The sequence below is a fragment of the Giraffa tippelskirchi genome, chromosome 9, assembly GCF_054371585.1.
Source record: "Giraffa tippelskirchi isolate mGirTip1 chromosome 9, T2T-mGirTip1v1.2.pri, whole genome shotgun sequence".
Taxonomy (NCBI): Eukaryota; Metazoa; Chordata; class Mammalia; order Artiodactyla; family Giraffidae; genus Giraffa; species Giraffa tippelskirchi.
Window position 1 is genome coordinate 24,002,100 of NC_137283.1, and position 17,741 is coordinate 24,019,840.

Here is a 17,741-nt window from a genome sequence, read left to right on the forward strand (position 1 = left end):
GAGGGTATAGGTGAAACAAAGTTGAATATGAGTTGATAATGATCAACCCTGATTGATGAGTATATAATGTCCCTTATACTACCTTCTTTACTTATTTGCATGTTTCTAATTTTCAGTAACAATAAAAGAAAGACAGAAAGAAAATGATGGGGATAATGAATATTTACATACAGAATAGGGAGGCACCTTTTCCATTCAGCTTTTAGAGTAATGACTGACCACTTTTTGAAGGTTATTTTAAGTATAAATGGCATGAGTTAATGAAGAGTCATAAAAGAACAGAATTTTAATATTTACTCTTTTCAGTCTATTTCAGTGAGATTTGTATCATATGAAAGCAGCTTGATATAACAATCCTACCCTTAATAAGTGTAAAAAAAGACTTAATAAAATCCATAATGCTTTTGATGAACTTTACTCAAATTCACATTGTCAAACTAGACAATGATGTTTCCAGAACACATCTTTAGTTAAGAGCACCTCAGGTGATGCGTGAAAACTATCATCAAAATATCTCAGAATTGTTTAGCATAATTTCTTTAAATATAAGTGTGGCTTGTTCCTATATGAATGGCAAAACATACTATTACATATCATGATCCTCAGGTATATTTTTACAAGCCAGGGATGGCAATCCATCATGTATTGGTCTTTCCTGAGCATCTAGGAAGTATTACTTTGGGTCACTATTTGTTTCTTCTGGAGTTTCAACTCAGTGAAAATCTCCATCTGTAAGTGATAGTCTTTCAGTGACATTGTTCAGAATAATAATGGCTCAGGTGGTTCTGAAATTATCAACTTCTCTCAAAACACTGACATATCTTAAGAAAATCACCAAATCTTTCTCCCTCTGTAAACATGTCATTCTGTCTTTACTTGTCTATGACATTATTGAAAATGTTGCTAAGATACCAATATAAAGGAAACTAACATATAAATAGCACTTAAAATAGGTGATGAAATTCTCTGGTATTTTCTCTCATTAGTTAACTTGAGAAGACTAGAAATTAAAACTTTAAATTTGGATCCTCTTTCTAATTCCTCAGAATCTCAATTAGTCTCATATGAACATATTAACTCTTCCCATTGCTTTTAATTTCTTCTTCCATTTATGTTCTTTTCTGAAGATTTTAGTGATGAATTTTCTGAGGTTTTGTTTGTGTGAAAGCATCTCTATTTTGTCTTCATTAAAGAGGATATCTTTTCTTGGAGTAGAATTTTATTGTATCATTTGAAAACGGTTAAAAAGGCTTTCTACTATCTTCTTGAGTCCTTTAATTCTCTTGTTATGTTAACTGTCAATGTCTTTGCTATTTGTTGTTGTTGTTTTTTTAATTGGAATGATTTTTCCTCACCTTTAGTTTCACTACTATGTGCTTATTTAACTTTTCCTTTGTGTTTATCCTAGTAAGGCTCATATGATTTCCTGAATAGATGACTGCTGTCATTTAAAGTTTTTTTTTTCTTTTTTTAATCTCTGGCAAATATTTCTTCAAATTCTCCATCCCTCATTTTATTTCTCCCCTCTCTGCTTCTTTTGGAACTAAGATTTCACGTATGTTAGAGCTATTCACCATAAACAATATGTTTCTTATGTTCTTTTTTGTCTTTCCTATTGCATTTTTTTTCCATTCTGGATATTTTCTATTCATATATCCTCCTCTTTACTAATCTTCTTTGCAATATCTATTCGGCTGTTAAATCGATCTATTTTGTTCTTAATTTTAGCCTTTGTACTTTTCACTTCTAGAACTTCCAATTAATTTTGAATACATACCATTTCTCTTCTGAAATTCTCCATCTGGTTCTGTTTTTGAAAAATATACTAATCACAACAGGGGCTTCCCTAGTGGCTCATCCATAAAGAATCTGTTTGCCAATGCAGGAGACGCAGATTTGATCCCTGGGTGTGGAAGATCCCCTTTGAGAAGGAAATGGCAGCCCACTCCAGTGTTCTTGCCTGGGAAATCCCATGGACAGAGGAGCCTGGTGGGCTAGAGTACATGGAGTCACAGAGCGTTGGACAAGACTTAATGACTAAAATGACAGATAATCACAGTTATTTTAAAATCCTTGTGTAACAACTTCTACCTTCCTGTCAGTTGTGATGTCTTGTTATTTTCTGATATTTCTCTGGGTTTGGGTCATTTGGTCCTGGCTCCAGCTATTGATAATAACATTTTATGAAATATCAGGCACTGTGGCTCAAAAAATGTAAATATTTTCATTTTGTTACATTTTTCCCAAGAAGACTTACTTTTTAAGCAGGCATTTGGAAAAAAGAGCAGAATCTGGTCAGGAATTGATCAAATTGAATCTACAGTCAGTGACTTTAAGTCCTGGACAATTTTGTTCTGTTTTTATTACTAGGGCATGGTCCCTTAGGTGTTTTGATTTAAGACTGAATTGCTTAGCTGACCTCATTCTGTTTGGTTGATTCTGAACTCAGCTTTTTATCTTTCTGGCACTGTGAGATTACCAAAATTTCTGTTTGATATTTTTATTTAAAAAAAATATTTTTTACAATATTTGTGATTGATATTGGCGTGACACAGCTACTTCAACTAGTCAGGACAGAAGTTTATCCATGCTCCTTAGGACAGATGTAGAAACTCTTAATGAGTATAAAACTATACTAACTGTTTATTCAACATTTAATTCAAAACCATTAAATTAGTATAGAACTATACTATAGAACCATACACTCTTCCAGGTGTACATCAGAATGGGACTGAGCAAATAAAGCAACACTGAACTGAGGAGCCTTTAGAAGTGTGAAGTCACTCAATCGTGTCTGACTCTTTGTGACTCCATGCACTGTAACCAACCATGCTCCTCCATCCATGAGATTTTCCGAACAAGAGTACTGGAATGGGTTGCTATTTCTTTTTCCAGAGGATCTTCCTGACCCAGGGATCGAACTCGGGTCTCCCACGTCGTAGGCAGACGCTTTACCATCTGAGCCACCAGGGAAGTCCTAGGATCTCCATAAAAGAAGCAAAAATCTCATCTACAATTTAATAGGAATATTCAAGCGTCTAGAAGAGAGACAAAGATGGAATTGAGACTCATGTTTCTGAGACTATGGTGAGTCCTTTAACTTCAATATTGTCATCATTTTGGCCTAGATAATTTTTTGTTGCATGTATGTGTCAGTGGATTCAGAGGGAAGTGGGGAGGCTGTTCTGTGCATTATAGGATATCTAGCAGCATCTTTGGCCTCTATGTACTAGACGTTAGTAGATCCTTCAGTTGTGACTATCAGAAGTGTCTCTTCACATTGTCCTATGTCCCCAGGAGGCAAAATGAACTTAGTCGGTTGTCTCTGTTCTAGAGACATACTTTGGGAAAGTGACAATAATGGTTTAACTAATATTTGATAATTGAAGTTGTGGAAAGTGGTTAGATTCTTTGCATATCTTGACTGTTGAGGCCATTTTTGGAAAATGAGTTAGAATGACTACAAGAATTTGGCTTGAGCAACTGTCATTATAAGTTGTCATTCATAAAGTGGTGCAGGAGCAAGTTTGGGAAGTGAGAATTAGGAGGTCAGTGTTAGGATGTAACAAATTGATAAGTGAATATGATAAATTGCTGGTTGGATTTTGGAATTAAGAAAAATGCTTAAATTGGGTTATCATTTTGGGAATTAGCTTATGGATGTTATTTTAGAGGATGAGACTAGATGAACTACCAAGTGAATGGTAGTAGCTATGGCAGAGAATAAATTCAAGGACAGTTCCCTAGCATATTCCAAATTAAGAAAATTGATAAGATTACAAGGAACTAGCAAAGGAAATCAAGAGTGACTCAAGATGTTAAAGGAAAATCTGACAAATACTGTGCCTTGGCAATGAAGTGAGAAATGTATATCAAGAAGAATGTGATCAGTAGTCTGATAGAATAAGAAAGATGAAGACTGAGAACTGACCATTGAACTAAACAGTGTGGAGGCTGCTAGTCACCCTGTTAAGAGCTATTTTGATGCCTGGTTGCCTGGATTCAAAACAGAATGGACAAGAAGGATTGAAAAAACGCAAGCTCATACAGACAAATTTTTAAAGGAGCTTGGTATAAAGGGGAAAAGTCCAATATGGCAGTAGCCATAGGGTGAATCATGGTCAGAAAATGACTATTTTTTAAATTATGTGAGTATGGTGGTGGGAATGATACCTCAGAGGGGATAATAGAGATGAAAAAGACAAAGTGAGGGAGAGGGACAAGAAAGGGGTGGGGAGAGAGAAAAAGAGGGAGAGAGAGGGAGGGAGGTTTGAAAGAGAGAGAAAGGGAGAAAGAGAGAGAGAATATCCCTGAATATGAGAAGGAATTAATCTACTGTACAAGTGGAAGAGGTGAGTTTATGACCCATATCTCCCAAATTGTGCTTTCCAGTTTACTTGATAAATTTTGTTTAAGCAAAATATAGCTAAAACTTGACTTCTTCTAAATATTAGATAAGAAAAATAGTATCACAGTAAAAATATGATGTACAATATACTGGTAATGATAATTGATTATATAGTGTTTATTTCAAGTTCTTCATAAACATCTAATAAATGATGCCAAAGAAATTTATTTTCTAAGATATAAATCCACCAAAACAGAGATCAAGAGTGGAGACAAAATTTGAGAAACTGGAATGAAGTTGAATGATTTCTAATTGTCTTACTATAAAGGTCAGTCACAGGCTGGCAGTGGGAAGACAGAGGAGAAAACTTATTTAGCATGTCTTTATGTATTCATTCATTTTGGAATTTATTAATAGGATGTTATTTGGTCTCTAGAGTGTTTTCCCATTCAAGAAGAAGACCAGCAAATCACTTTGCTGCGAGAATATAAAACAGAGGGTCTTTGAACTGCCTATCACCAAGCCCAGTTGAAGGTCAGGGAAATCCTACTGAAGATAAGGGAATTAAGGAAATATGTACACAATGAGTGCTGAGATTTGTGTGTTGCAACCCTATTCAGCTGAGAGTGCTGTCTGCTTGGCCTTTGCTCTCCAGACAGGAAACCTGGGAGGGAAGTGAGGGACAGTTGTCCTAGGAAACTGATGAGCCTAAAGAGAAAATACTCCAATATTTTCTTAGGGTTCTCCAAAGAAATATCCTGGCCAGATCATCTAAATATGAAGTTAAATCATTCAAAATTCCCACTCTTGATGAGAGGTTTCTGTAAGATTTTTAGTGATCTAAATATGAGCAGACAACAGTTGCACAATGTATCTTCAAACACCTCTTAATAAAAGATAGGACTTAAAAAAGAGAGAAGAAAGTAGTTTGGAAAAAGAGAGACCTTGCAGAAAAAACAAACTAGAAAAGAGAAAAAACTACAAGTAATACTTCCAGAGGAAGGGAAGAAAAGAGCAAGATATTATTTAAAAGAATAGCCAGAAAATAAAAAGACACTTAGAAAAATGTTTTTAAAAAAACAAAAATACAAAAGAAAATCTAGAAGGTAAAGTTGAGAAAATATCCTAGGAGGTAGAGCAAAAACAGCTATAAAATGGATGTGAGGATATAGAAACATTATATGTAATATATATACATATATAAAACATATAAACATGTAGATAGACTATACCTATCTAAATATATATATATATATATATATATATATATATATAATACAATAAATTCTACACATAGATGAGTAGATAGATACACACATGCATACATACACTCATATACTTGAATACCAGTCTAGGAAATCTATTATAAATTAGCATTTCAGAAAAAGAAATGGAGTAAATTATTACTCAGAAAGATATCCCAGGCCCAAGAGCTATGAGCTTCCAGGATGACAAAATGCACCAAATGCCCTGTACAAAAGTCTGAAAATAGTTTTACATCAATCATCATGTAATTGTGGGACACTTGGAAAAAAAAAAAGACTTCTAGACAGAGAGAGAGAGAAAAGATGTCACAAACAACAGGTCAGAAATCAAAATGGTTTCAGCTTTTAGAGTAGAGTAAGATTTCCAAATTTATGAAAAATCATGATTTCCAATCCAGGATTCTGTTTCCAATTAAAGCATCAATCAAATGTAAGCATAGTGTAAAGATCTTTTCAAACATGAAAGGTCTCAAAAAAAAAATCTTTTTATTGATTTCTTTCGCAAAAATCCATCGGAAGATGCAGTCTATTCAAACGAGGAAGTGTGTCGAGAAAGGCATGGTGCTTAGGCAACCAGGCTCCCCAACAGAAAAGCAGATCAATATCAAAGGAAGAGAGTAGAGATAGAATTGAGGAATGAATTGTTGTCAGGTCCATAGAAAACTAAGCAAACAAGCAAGAAAATTACTAACTTTAGGGAAAGCAAGCACAGGGAAATCAAAGCTAATACTCTGAAATAAACCTACAGAGAAAACAAACAAACAAGGAAATTGGTGTGATGGAGTCTAATTCCCCACCTCTAGCAAGACAGAAATGGAGGAGTTTTTAATCTTTATTTAATCTACTTTTCCTCTTTGTACCTATACTCGCAGTAGGCTTGGTTGCTTTATATCCTCTTAGCCGGTGCAAATGGAGAAGGCAATGGCAACCCACTCCAGTAGTCTTGCCTGGAAAATCCCATGGATGGAGGAGCCTGGTAGGTTGCAGTCCATCAGGTCGTGAAGAGTCGCACACGACTGAGCAACTTCACTTTCACTTTTCACTTTCATGCATTGGAGAAGGAAATGGCAACCCACTCCAGTGTCCTTGCCTGGAGAATCCCAGGGATGGCGGAGCCTGATGGGCTGCCGTCTATGGGGTTGCACAGAGTTGGACATGACTGACGTGACGTAGCAGCAGCAGCAGCAGCAGCCAGTGCAAAATGATCTGCTCAGACACGTGTTTTTCAGAGTAAAATCTATGTGCAGCATTTCATATTTATATTGTATTCCACCACAGGCAGAGTATAATTTAATTCCAATGCACAAAGTAACCATGGTCAATATATTATAGTTTCCCTGCAGTTACCATTACCCATTTATCTTCCACTTCAATATTTAAATGATTTGGAGCAAATATTAAAAGACTACCCTGAATCCCTGAGTAAAAGAAACAAATGAAGAACTGTCTGGAGAAAGTAATTGTCTTAAATTTAAGTTGTCTAAATGAAAAAACAGGTCTAAGTATCATGCAAGGTAACACCGAAAAATTCCCTAGCAAGTAATATAAAATGTAAACACAGATCTTCTGTATTAACAAGTAATCAAAACAGGGCCTTACATCTGTTTAAAAAGAGCATGCACTGTAAAAAGAGCATGGCAAAAACTATTACAATATTGTAAAGTAATTAGCCCCCAACTAAAATAAATAAATTTATAAAAAAAAAAAAAAAAAGAGCATGCACTGTAGATTCTGCTTAATGAATTAAATATGCCAACAACTCACTTTCAAAGCGGTTAATACATAATGGGCAATGACTATTTATGGGATCATATTTATATTTCCTGTAAATAGATAATGTTCACTGATTGCTCCAACTGTTACTTTATTCTGGGTTGTAGTAAAATACCAGGTTGAAGTGTTCTATAGCTTTATAAGAGATGAAATTAGAAAATTGTAATTTTGCCTGGCTACGGTACCTAATAGACAGAAAATGTTTCCTTCTGAACATTTATGTTAGGTTTCCATGTGTGCATGCTAAGACGCTTCAGTTGTGCCCAACTCTTTGTGACCCTATAGACCATAGCCCACCAGGCTCCTCTGTCCATGGGATTCTCCAGGCAAGAATACTGGAGTGGGTTGCCATGCCCTCCTCCAGGGTATCTTTCCCACCCAAGTATTGAATCTCTGTCTCTTATACTGGCAGGCAGGTTCTTTACCACTAGTGCCACCTGGGAAGCCCTATGTTAGATTTAGGGAAGATGAAGTAAGAAAATAAAATCCAGAAGAGGAAAATTAAAGTCAGTTAATTCAGTTGATTATTTTTCTCCTCTGCACTCCCTCACCCCCTTTCCTACCCTATTCCTTTTCTTGACTTGAATGAATTTGCTAATAACTCTTTCTTTGAGTATTCAGGATCCATAGACTGAAAAGCTTGCATCTGGATGTTTTGGTTTTTGTTTTTTTTTTAATGTTGTAATGACACACATTTTTCCTTAAAAAAAAAAGAAAAAGAAGCACTAGAGCTTGAGTGACCACTGTACTAGTTTAGAAATAGAATATCCAAGGAACAGAGAAGTCTATTCACTTCTTTAACCTCAGAATGGAATCATGGGGAAAAAAAAGACTGAACTTCCAATTGTTAACCAAATACTTAGGGCACAGTGTGAATAAATTTGAGAGGGAAAATGGAGACAAAGATATTTAAAATTCAAGATTTTTTTTTTTTTTTTTTTACTGCACAGACTAAACCTACTGTTGGTAAAGTTTTGCTTAGTTTTGCTCATTTTTAATAAAGAGAAGGTTGATGGCTAGTGGTTTAAGTCAAGTGAGGGAAGTCAGATACCAAAGAGTGAGTATGTACTGTATGATTGCATTTGTATGACATATATGGCAGAACAAAATCATGACAGTTGTTGCTTCTAGGAATAGGGTGGGGCCAGGAAGGGGCATGAGGGAACAATCTATGTAAAAGTGCAAGTGTCAGTAATTCAGCTGTCTTCTACTCCTTGCGACCCCATGGGCTGTAGCCTGCCAGGCTCCTCTGTCCATGGAATTCTCCAGGCAAGAATACTGAGGTGGGTTGACATTCCTTTCTCCAGGGGATCTTCCCAACCCAGAGACTGAATTCAGATCTCCAGTATTGCAGGCAGATTCTCTACTGTCTGAGCCACCAGGCAACCTGATAATGTATTTTGGTAGACTTTGGGGTTACAGGGATGTGTGCATTTGACAAAATTCAGCAAATGTACACTTAAGACTTATATGTTTCTTTACATATGTAAAGTTTACTTAAATGATAAAGAGTGTAATCAAATATTGAACTATATTTAATAAATGAAAATGAAGTATTTAGGGGGAAGTACTAATACCTGCAAGTTACTATATCTTTTTCTGAACTTTAAACAATGCCATGTGAAATTATCTCATGTAATTATTATTACATAACTATTGGAATGTAAAAAAGAAGGATAAAAAGAGTTCTGCCACTTAATATCAATAACACAAGGACCTTGTGAAATACTTTTCGCCCTCTATACCTCAATCTCTAATGATCATCTGCTTCAAAGTATTGTTCTGAGGGTTCAGTGAGATGACATACATAAAGGAGCTGTCACAATACCTGAAGCAGAATATGTACTTAAAAAATATTAATGATGATGATAAATAATACAACTTTAATAACAGCGAAAACAAATTCTTTAGGATCTCATGCTAGTTTGTAATTGAACTAATGCATCTAATTTCAAAGTCTCTGCTTTTCACCACTTTAAGAAGTGGTATATGCTCATCTATTTGACCTCTTTAATTGGCACAAACCACAAGCTATACATCCCCTATTTTTATTAAGAGTAAATAAAAACAACGCAAAATTTTAACCAATAGTAGGTTTGGTGACAGTTTTCTTGAATAATCAAAAAAATGTGCAAACTTATAATTCATTAATTATAGTTAATATACAATGTCCATCTTGTTATACATTATATAATATATATTTAAAAGAAAAAAGCTGCTTAACATACCTGGAAATTTTATTTGAGTGATATTTGCTAGATTTTTAAAAGACTATGAACTAAATTGTTATGAAGGCCAAAATATTATTGACATTATTGGGTTTCCTTGCATGAATTCTTTTTGCTTTTTTTTCTCCTTTATTCTTGAAGAAATTATGAAATTCAGGTCTCAAGAACTCACTCGGCATTATTTTCAATGTTGGAGGGGGAATGAAAATTTCATATCTAGGCAGTGTAAAAATTCACTATATATTTTTTCACCTTAAAAATAATTCCATTAAAATTTTAAGTTAAAGTCTTCTTTATGTTAAATCTTTTAATTCATTCTTTGTAGAAAATTGGGATGTAGAATTAAACATTTGGGGAAAGACATTAGCAGTACTCAGAGAATTCAACCACTACAAAATAATGGATATATTCCATTGTGTCTTGTCACCTCTGTGAAATTGTATTTTTGGTTTACTCAGGAAACCTGGGCTTCTAGATACAGCTGAGTTAAACACCTCAAATCTTTTAAACTGCCACGGAAAGCCACAAAGCCTACAATTGTCTGCCTATCTTAGTATTTCTCTTAGTAAATGTAGAGTCACATTAGTGAACACCCTCTTCTGCCAGAGAAAATGGATAGGCCACTCTACATGCTGGTATAATAAAGACTTCTATCACAAAGAATAAACAACTAAATGAGCAGCAATAAACTTAATTTGCACATTAGATATGCTTTTCCAAGTTCCGACATTTCAGTTGAAAATAATGCTGAAGCAATGAGGCCTATAATTGAACATCCAAAACTTCTCCAGTGGGGAAACAAAAACAAATGTTGCCTGCAAACAAGATCATTTCTACAGCCTGCTGTTTCTGTGCTTTTTAATAATTTTCCAAATGCCATATCAAATAATTTTCCCTTTTATGTGACTTTCATATACCTCTTAGTGTATGTACACATTGTAGTTTTACAAGTCCTCAAAACGAAGACATTTGAACTCTCTTTCCTTTCAGTTCCCTGTTTGTGCCCATGGAACATGTCCTCAAATTACCCTGGGCATCTTCTGAGGCTCTGGCAAGGCTGGTGCTAATTGCACTTCCAATGTTTGAATGGCAAATTGCTTTATCCTACTGCATTAGTGAAATAGAAATTTCCAACATACAGTGCAGATAACTTCAGAATCCTCTTAACACAGATAAGCCATATCAGCTAAAAACTAAGCTGGAAAATATCTTACTCTTGTAACTATTATCTTTTTACTTGTTATCTAGCAACAACATTTCTTGCATGACTGAGGCTGATAAGTAAATTCAAAGAAAGATGATTGTTTTATCAGTTTTACTGAAATTTCTCATTTGCTGTTTACCACCATATACCAGAAAGGTCACTGTAAGCTGATCTTGATTTGAGAGACAAAATTATATTTGATGCTGTAATGACAATAAATGAACACTATAGACAGGAAAATACAAACACATACACATATACAGGCGTGCACATACACACACACACACACATGCAAGCACATAGAGAAATATTAAATTGTCTTTACAAACAGCCATATGGCTACTCTTAATAGTCAAGAAAATGACTGAATCAGTGCATACTATTATGTTTCCTTCTCAGATTACAGCTTCAATTCTACAGGTTGTAAAATAATAATTTTTGGCAGTGATACCTTCAACATTGCTACATAAAAGGGAATTAGAGACAGCAGTCTCGTTAAGAGGATATGCCAATGATAGACTTATCTTAGAACTATTTTGTATAAGAATCCCACAGTGTATGCATTACAGATCAGTTATAAAGCAGAGTTTCTAAATATGCTTTTATATTTTGTGTTTATATAGTTTTTTAAATGTATATACTATGTATGTGTGTTTATTTTTATTACATTAATGGCTATTGTCAATGGCAAAGAAGCAAAAAATCTCCAAATCCCCTTGAAATGGGATGTATATATTTCATGAAGGCTAAAAATAACAAACACACATTCCTTCCCATCGTTAGATATAAATGACTGAAAATAATGATATTCATGCATATTGATGTAAGTCCTTTTGCCTATGTAAATCATCTGGTATTATACTGAAAATACAAGAACAGTGAGTTCTGTCCATGAAGTGTTTTAGATTTTCATGTAGCTTCCTATTTGTCCCCCCTTGCAGAGTGTGGAGTTCTCTGTGTATTAAAATCATGTAACTACAAACACTAAAATTGGAAAAGTGAGAGCATTTAGAAGTCTATTATTTGCCTTTGAAGTGCTCGACTATGAAGTAGTCTAACAAGTATAAATCCTGAAAAATTGAAAACTTTCAGATTTTAGAGCAGAGAACTCAGGATAAAAATTATCTCTGAGAACCAAGGGGAATAAGGTGAGATACTGTCACTCAATTAATAAATAGTGAACACATACAGTTCCCAGGACTGTACTAGAATTTGTGATAACCTTGCCTTTTTTGTTTCTTTTCTAGAAGAAAGGAAAGATAGGGAGAAAATACATGTGAATAAGTGAATCATATCATTTGTAGGTAGAGGAAATAGGCTACAGAAGAAGGAAAAGTGAAAAAGATGAAGATGACCAGAAATGCAGGTTGAGATAATTTTGTTTTAGTATCTCCAGCAAAGGACACTAGAAATAAGCAAAACTATGTCAGCTTTTTAACTGAGCAATCTTATCTAATTATTTTCTTACTCACAGGGAAAGTAGATTACCAGGGGATTATGGCGTGTTTTATGGAAAATCCCTAAATACTTATCAACTTGTTTCTGTCCTAAGAATCAGGAATCTATATGGCTATGTTTCACTTCTGAAGTATCCACATGCGATCTTTAGAACTGAGCAGATGTTCTGAGTTTCTCTTATTTATGTGAATCTCCCCACTTGATTTTTCTTCCATTGATTACTAATATACAAGCATTATGATGCCAAAGGCAAAAGAAAATATTGAGGAAGAGAAACTATCTGTGTTGCTTAATCTATTTATAAACTTTTTTTTCGTTACTCTTTGGGGTGAAAGGACCTCGTTATTGTATTTTAGCAGCAAAACCACTGGTCCCACTTACCCATCATCACCAGTAGTCCACCAAAACTTTTAAGAAACTACATTTTCACTACTGATGTGTTCTATCTTTAATATTTCACATTTTAATTTCTTCTGGATTTCTCCATACCTAGAAAAATTAACTGCATGTCTTTCCAGCACATATTAATCTTCTATTGTAATATAATGAATGAATACCACCCATGGCATCTAAATTGGAAATAAGGTAATCTCTTTTTCTTCCCTTGATGGACATGTTATTTCTTCAAACATAAAGCATTCACACTTTTCAGTACATGAGTATTACCAAAAGTTGCTGGGGAAATTCCCTATCATTAAATATAATTATAGCACATTCCTTGAAACATTAAGTCCGTATCAGTCTTAAAAACCTGATGACAATACAATATTAAAGAAGTGAAATTTTTCAAAATATGCCACACTGGTTGGATTTTTACGCAAGTGCTATCATTTACATTTCCCCTGAGTGTTTCAGACAATTGTTGGCATAATATAATAGACTTGAGATAAAGTTGACAGAAATATCTTCTGGGGATAAAAGTGGGTGTTTATTTTCCTTTAGACATTTTAAAGGATAATTGGTGGGTAATAGCTAACTACTTTTTATTGAACTTATTTATTTCTAATAGAAATGATGATAAAACACCAATTGCTGAATTTAATCATTTGGGCTTAATTACCTGCTCAGACTCCTCTATCAAGACAGTCATTTTGATCATCCAGGAGGCAATGAAATGAAAAAGTGACCTGGCTCCCCCTAAACATACTAGTTTTATGAGCTGAGATTCAATAAAGTAGCAGAGATGGAGAATAGAAGTGTCTAATCCTAATTATGTCCCTTGGTGATATATGTAGTTACATTTGGACTGATACTAGTTTAAAAGTTTCAAGAATAGAGTATGCACTTTTACCATCTGAAATCGGGTGAACATATCCATTTACTGTGATACTGTGATGGAAATCTAATGACTTACATGTCACCAATATTTTAATTTCTTTCTCTTTGTAAAGAACTGCTTGTTAAGGTGAATGCAAGAAAGTCTGCATTTCGCTAGTTATAGTTAAGTACCCAGAGTTACAGAAAGAAATGAATTGACTGTGTACTTGGCAGCCTTACATCCAGGTAAAATTTTTACACAAATTGAGAGTTTCTGAAAGAAACCTCCCTAGCATCATCAAAATATTCATAAATTCCTCTCACTGAGGCATTTGTGGAAATTCGCGTATTTTAAGTGCAGGTTTTAGTTTTGTCTTATTACGCACTGGACAGCTTTTGAACTGTCAAGCTATTCACATCTACCATGCTGTTCCACTGGCAAAGTGAGCATGCTATTAATGAATATAAGGACACTACTCAAATAAATTGTGAAATCAAATATTTCACATATGCAATATGATGCAGGGTTGACCGTGATAGAGGTCAGATGCATACATATCTCCATTCAACAAGCACAAACAAAGATAGTAAAATACCTTTTATGATGAGGCTGCCAGTGTTCTTTGCAACACCAAACTGATTTGTAGCTATGCAAGTATATAATCCGGCATCCGACCTGGTAACATTATATATTTTGAGGCTGCCGTCCTCCAAGAGAAATACTCTAAAAAGAAAATTTGTAATTAATATAAGTAAGGTTCTGTGAAACTGGTAAGTTTTAACCTCTTACCTTCATTTTAAAGCACTTCTAAAACCATGGCTGTATTTGATAATATGAATATATCCCTTTCCTATTATTCTGCTTTTAATTGTGAGTAATCTCTGAATCTACATGTTAGAAAAAATGACAATTGCTTTTATTCTGAGAAAGTATTGACAATTATTTATGCTGTCTCTTGAATTATCATTGGTGATACCAATGCACGTTAAAAATCAAATGAGTGCTTGATGCTGCAAAGCCCATTTGCTTAATTAAAAACAAATGCAACTATTCACTGTGCATTTTGAAAAGTCAACTCTCTGCTGAAAATTGAAGTTGATGTTAGAGACATGCAAGCTGATTTTCACACTGTTTACTCTGTGGCTTTATAAACCTGTTTTTACTTAGGACTTTCAGCTACCAAACAATAGGTTCTCAACCATGAGCTAAAGGAACCATCCACATGGTCCCATAGCTAGAGGGCTCAGGCCCATCTTGGTATGTGGCCTATTCCATCAAAAGGAGAAAGACAGGAGTAAAATGAATGAAGACTTCAAAAATCAGACTGAATTAAATATCCCTAAAATACATGTAATCATATAGTGCACAATGGAAGGGTAGCTATTTAAGAACTTTAAGCCTTTCATAAAATAGTTCTTATGAAATTTTTTCTGAAACTCAGAAATAGTCAAAAGTAAACATCAGAACACTGTTGTAATCAAGGGACCGGTTTCTTGGCAAAATCATCATCAAGCATTTTAATAAGGAGACAAAATGAAACAAAAGAACATGTGCCCAATTTTGTGTTATAAATTTAATTTATGATCTTTTAAAAACACAGACTGCTATATTCAAAATGGATAACCAACAAGGAAGGACCTATTGTATAGTACATGGAACTCTACCCATTGTTATATGCCAGCCTGAATGGGAAGGGAGTTTGTGTCACCTGAAATTACCACAACAATGTTAATTGACTATGCCCCAATACAAAATAAAAAGTTGAAAGTTTGGAAAAAAAAAAAACAAAACTGTAAAAGAACTAGCTAGGTAGTCAGTATTGCCTAAAAATGAGTAGTGAAAATTCATTTGTAATGACAATGGGTTTAAAGGAAAGAAAGGAATGTGGCAGGCATATCATATCTATTAAAAATAGCAAAACTATATTTGTTTCTTTGCAAACATATAATTATTTCTAATATGTTTATTACAGGAAATATAGCTAATATAATTAATTACCTGATTTGAAACACAGAGAATATCAGCCAACTACAATTTGTACCAAACCAGCTTCTGATGTTGGTTTATTATTAGTGATGAGTTCCATATTCTATTGCCAAGTGAGTGGAAGGAGCCACATCTGGGTTTAGAATGTTTCATGGCATATAATAAGTTTTTAAGTCATTATCTTGGAGTATTCCCCATTAGCAATTATTTGATTTCTTATTTAGTTTCTGAAATGTCTAGATTCCTTGTTCCCAATTTATGCTAGCAGTTGAATCATACTGTTAATGAACAGTAACAAAGATATTCCAGTATGTAGCAAAGGTCTGGCCCCAAACAAATCTTTATCTGATTCAATTAGAAGAAATCAATATGAGATACCTTTGGGTGCATCATTTACCTCTAGAATTTAGGAAAAACAAAATTTTAAGCAACATACGACATTAAATTTTTGCCAAAATAATTTTAAATGTTAAAACTATATACCTGCTGATAGCTAAAGGCCATCAAACTTCCCAGCTAGTAATGTCAATGCTTATATGTCGTATAATGTTTCACTTAACTTGCAGAAAAGGAAAAGTCATATAAACCGTGGTTTATCATCACCTGAGTATACCACTCTTTTAACTCATTGTGTATGTTCAGTAGTTTGTTAAATTGAACTGAAATTGTCATCATTGAAACTGATTATTTCTTTTGAAATCTTAGTCAATCAATAGACATTTCTCAAGCTTGGGATAATAAGAAGGCATACAAAGACTAGGAAAAGTTAAAATCTGTCCAAAACTAAGCAGCTAATAAACATCAAAGAATGAATTAAACATTGCAACTGAGTGCTCATGCTCTTTCAAAAATCATTGCTTTGCCTCACTTGTAGTAAATAATTGTGCATGTTGACTGTGGCATTCAAGAAATATCTGTTGAGTTATCATTAGATGCCCTTAAGATAATCTTAGGTGTTCATGCCTCAAAATGTGGTCTCATCCCAGACCTACTGAATCAAACTTTGCATATTAACATGATTTTCAGTAATTTGTATGCACAATAAAGTTTGAGAACATTGTTCAATTCATTATAAGTAAGACTTTAGTCTGTAGGGAGTATCTTTACATCTAAGTAAGAATCCATTTTGTTTTCATAAGATCCGTATGCAAAAAGGACTTCCCTGGTGGCTGAAATCTTAAAGAATCTGCCTGCATTGCAGGAGACACAGGTTCAATCCCTGGGTAGGAAAGATCCCCTGGAGAAGGCAATGGCCACCCACTTCAGTATTCTTGCATGGAGAATTCCATGGACAGAGGAGCCTGGTGGGCTATATAGTTCATGGGATCACAACGAGTTGGACACAACTGAAGGACTAACACACACAATATGCAAAAATGTACAAAAGAATAAAAAATCTTAGATTTAAATGTTTTATGAAAACATTTTATGAAACCAAACTAGTAACCAAACCAATTTGTCATTTATTAAAAATAGGTAATTAAAAGTGTAATTCTCCATAGTTTACTAGGATATAGAAAGCCAGACATTTACCATAATTTGAAATTTTAACATGATAAGTAAGTGGTATGAATATTTCACCTTATTATTTTTTCATTAATAAGAGATTTAAAATACAGTAAGAAAACTCAATCTTTATTTTTTTTTATTTTTTTTTTTATTTTTTTTCCTTTTATTTTTTTTTTTTATTTTTTTTTTTAATAAATTTATTTATTTTAGTTGGGGGCCAATCACTTCACAACATTGCAATAGTTTTTGCCATACATTGAGATGAATCAGCCATGGGTTTACATGTGTTCCCCCTCCTGGACCCCCCACCCACCTCCCTCCCCATCCCATCCTTCTGGATCATCCCATTGCCCCGGCCCTGAGCCCTTGTCTCATGCATCGAACATGGAATGGTGTTCTGTTTCACATATGATAATATACATGTTTCAATGCTATTCTCCCAGAACGTCCCACCCTCACCTTCTGAAAACTCAATCTTTAATAATGTAGATAGACTCAAACTACCTCATCATAGCCCTAAATTTGTGCAGAATAATTAAACAAAAACTATTAAAGAAAAGTGAGAATTTCTAATCTGTCACATATCAAAACACAGCTTAGTATAAATGATTAAAAAAAAGAAAGAACACCCAGTTGACGTCAAACTGTATTAAGCAAACTGAGCAATTGACATTTTCAGATAAGCAAGGATGAACATGTCAAAATTAACTAG

At 34.2% G+C, this 17,741-nt stretch overlaps 2 protein-coding genes across 15 annotated transcripts in view; one reads left to right on the forward strand and one right to left on the reverse strand.

Annotated features, from left to right (window-relative positions):
* Window positions 1–17,741, forward strand: part of LOC145520800 (uncharacterized) — a 319,869-nt gene that overhangs the window by 114,380 nt on the left and 187,748 nt on the right. For 8 of the 13 annotated variants that reach the window (XM_081528245.1, XM_081528236.1, XM_081528234.1 and 5 more), the window contains one exon: window positions 2,896–3,087. The exons of the other annotated variants lie outside the window; for them this stretch is intronic. The gene's annotated coding sequence lies outside the window, so the exon portion shown is untranslated. The remainder of the gene's footprint in view (window positions 1–2,895; window positions 3,088–17,741) is intronic. 13 annotated transcript variants of the gene reach the window in all.
* Window positions 1–17,741, reverse strand: part of CNTN6 (contactin 6) — a 236,222-nt gene that overhangs the window by 29,479 nt on the left and 189,002 nt on the right. For both annotated transcript variants that reach the window (XM_081528229.1, XM_081528230.1), the window contains one exon: window positions 14,130–14,257. In XM_081528229.1, coding sequence (XP_081384355.1) covers window positions 14,130–14,257 — 128 coding nt within the window. The remainder of the gene's footprint in view (window positions 1–14,129; window positions 14,258–17,741) is intronic.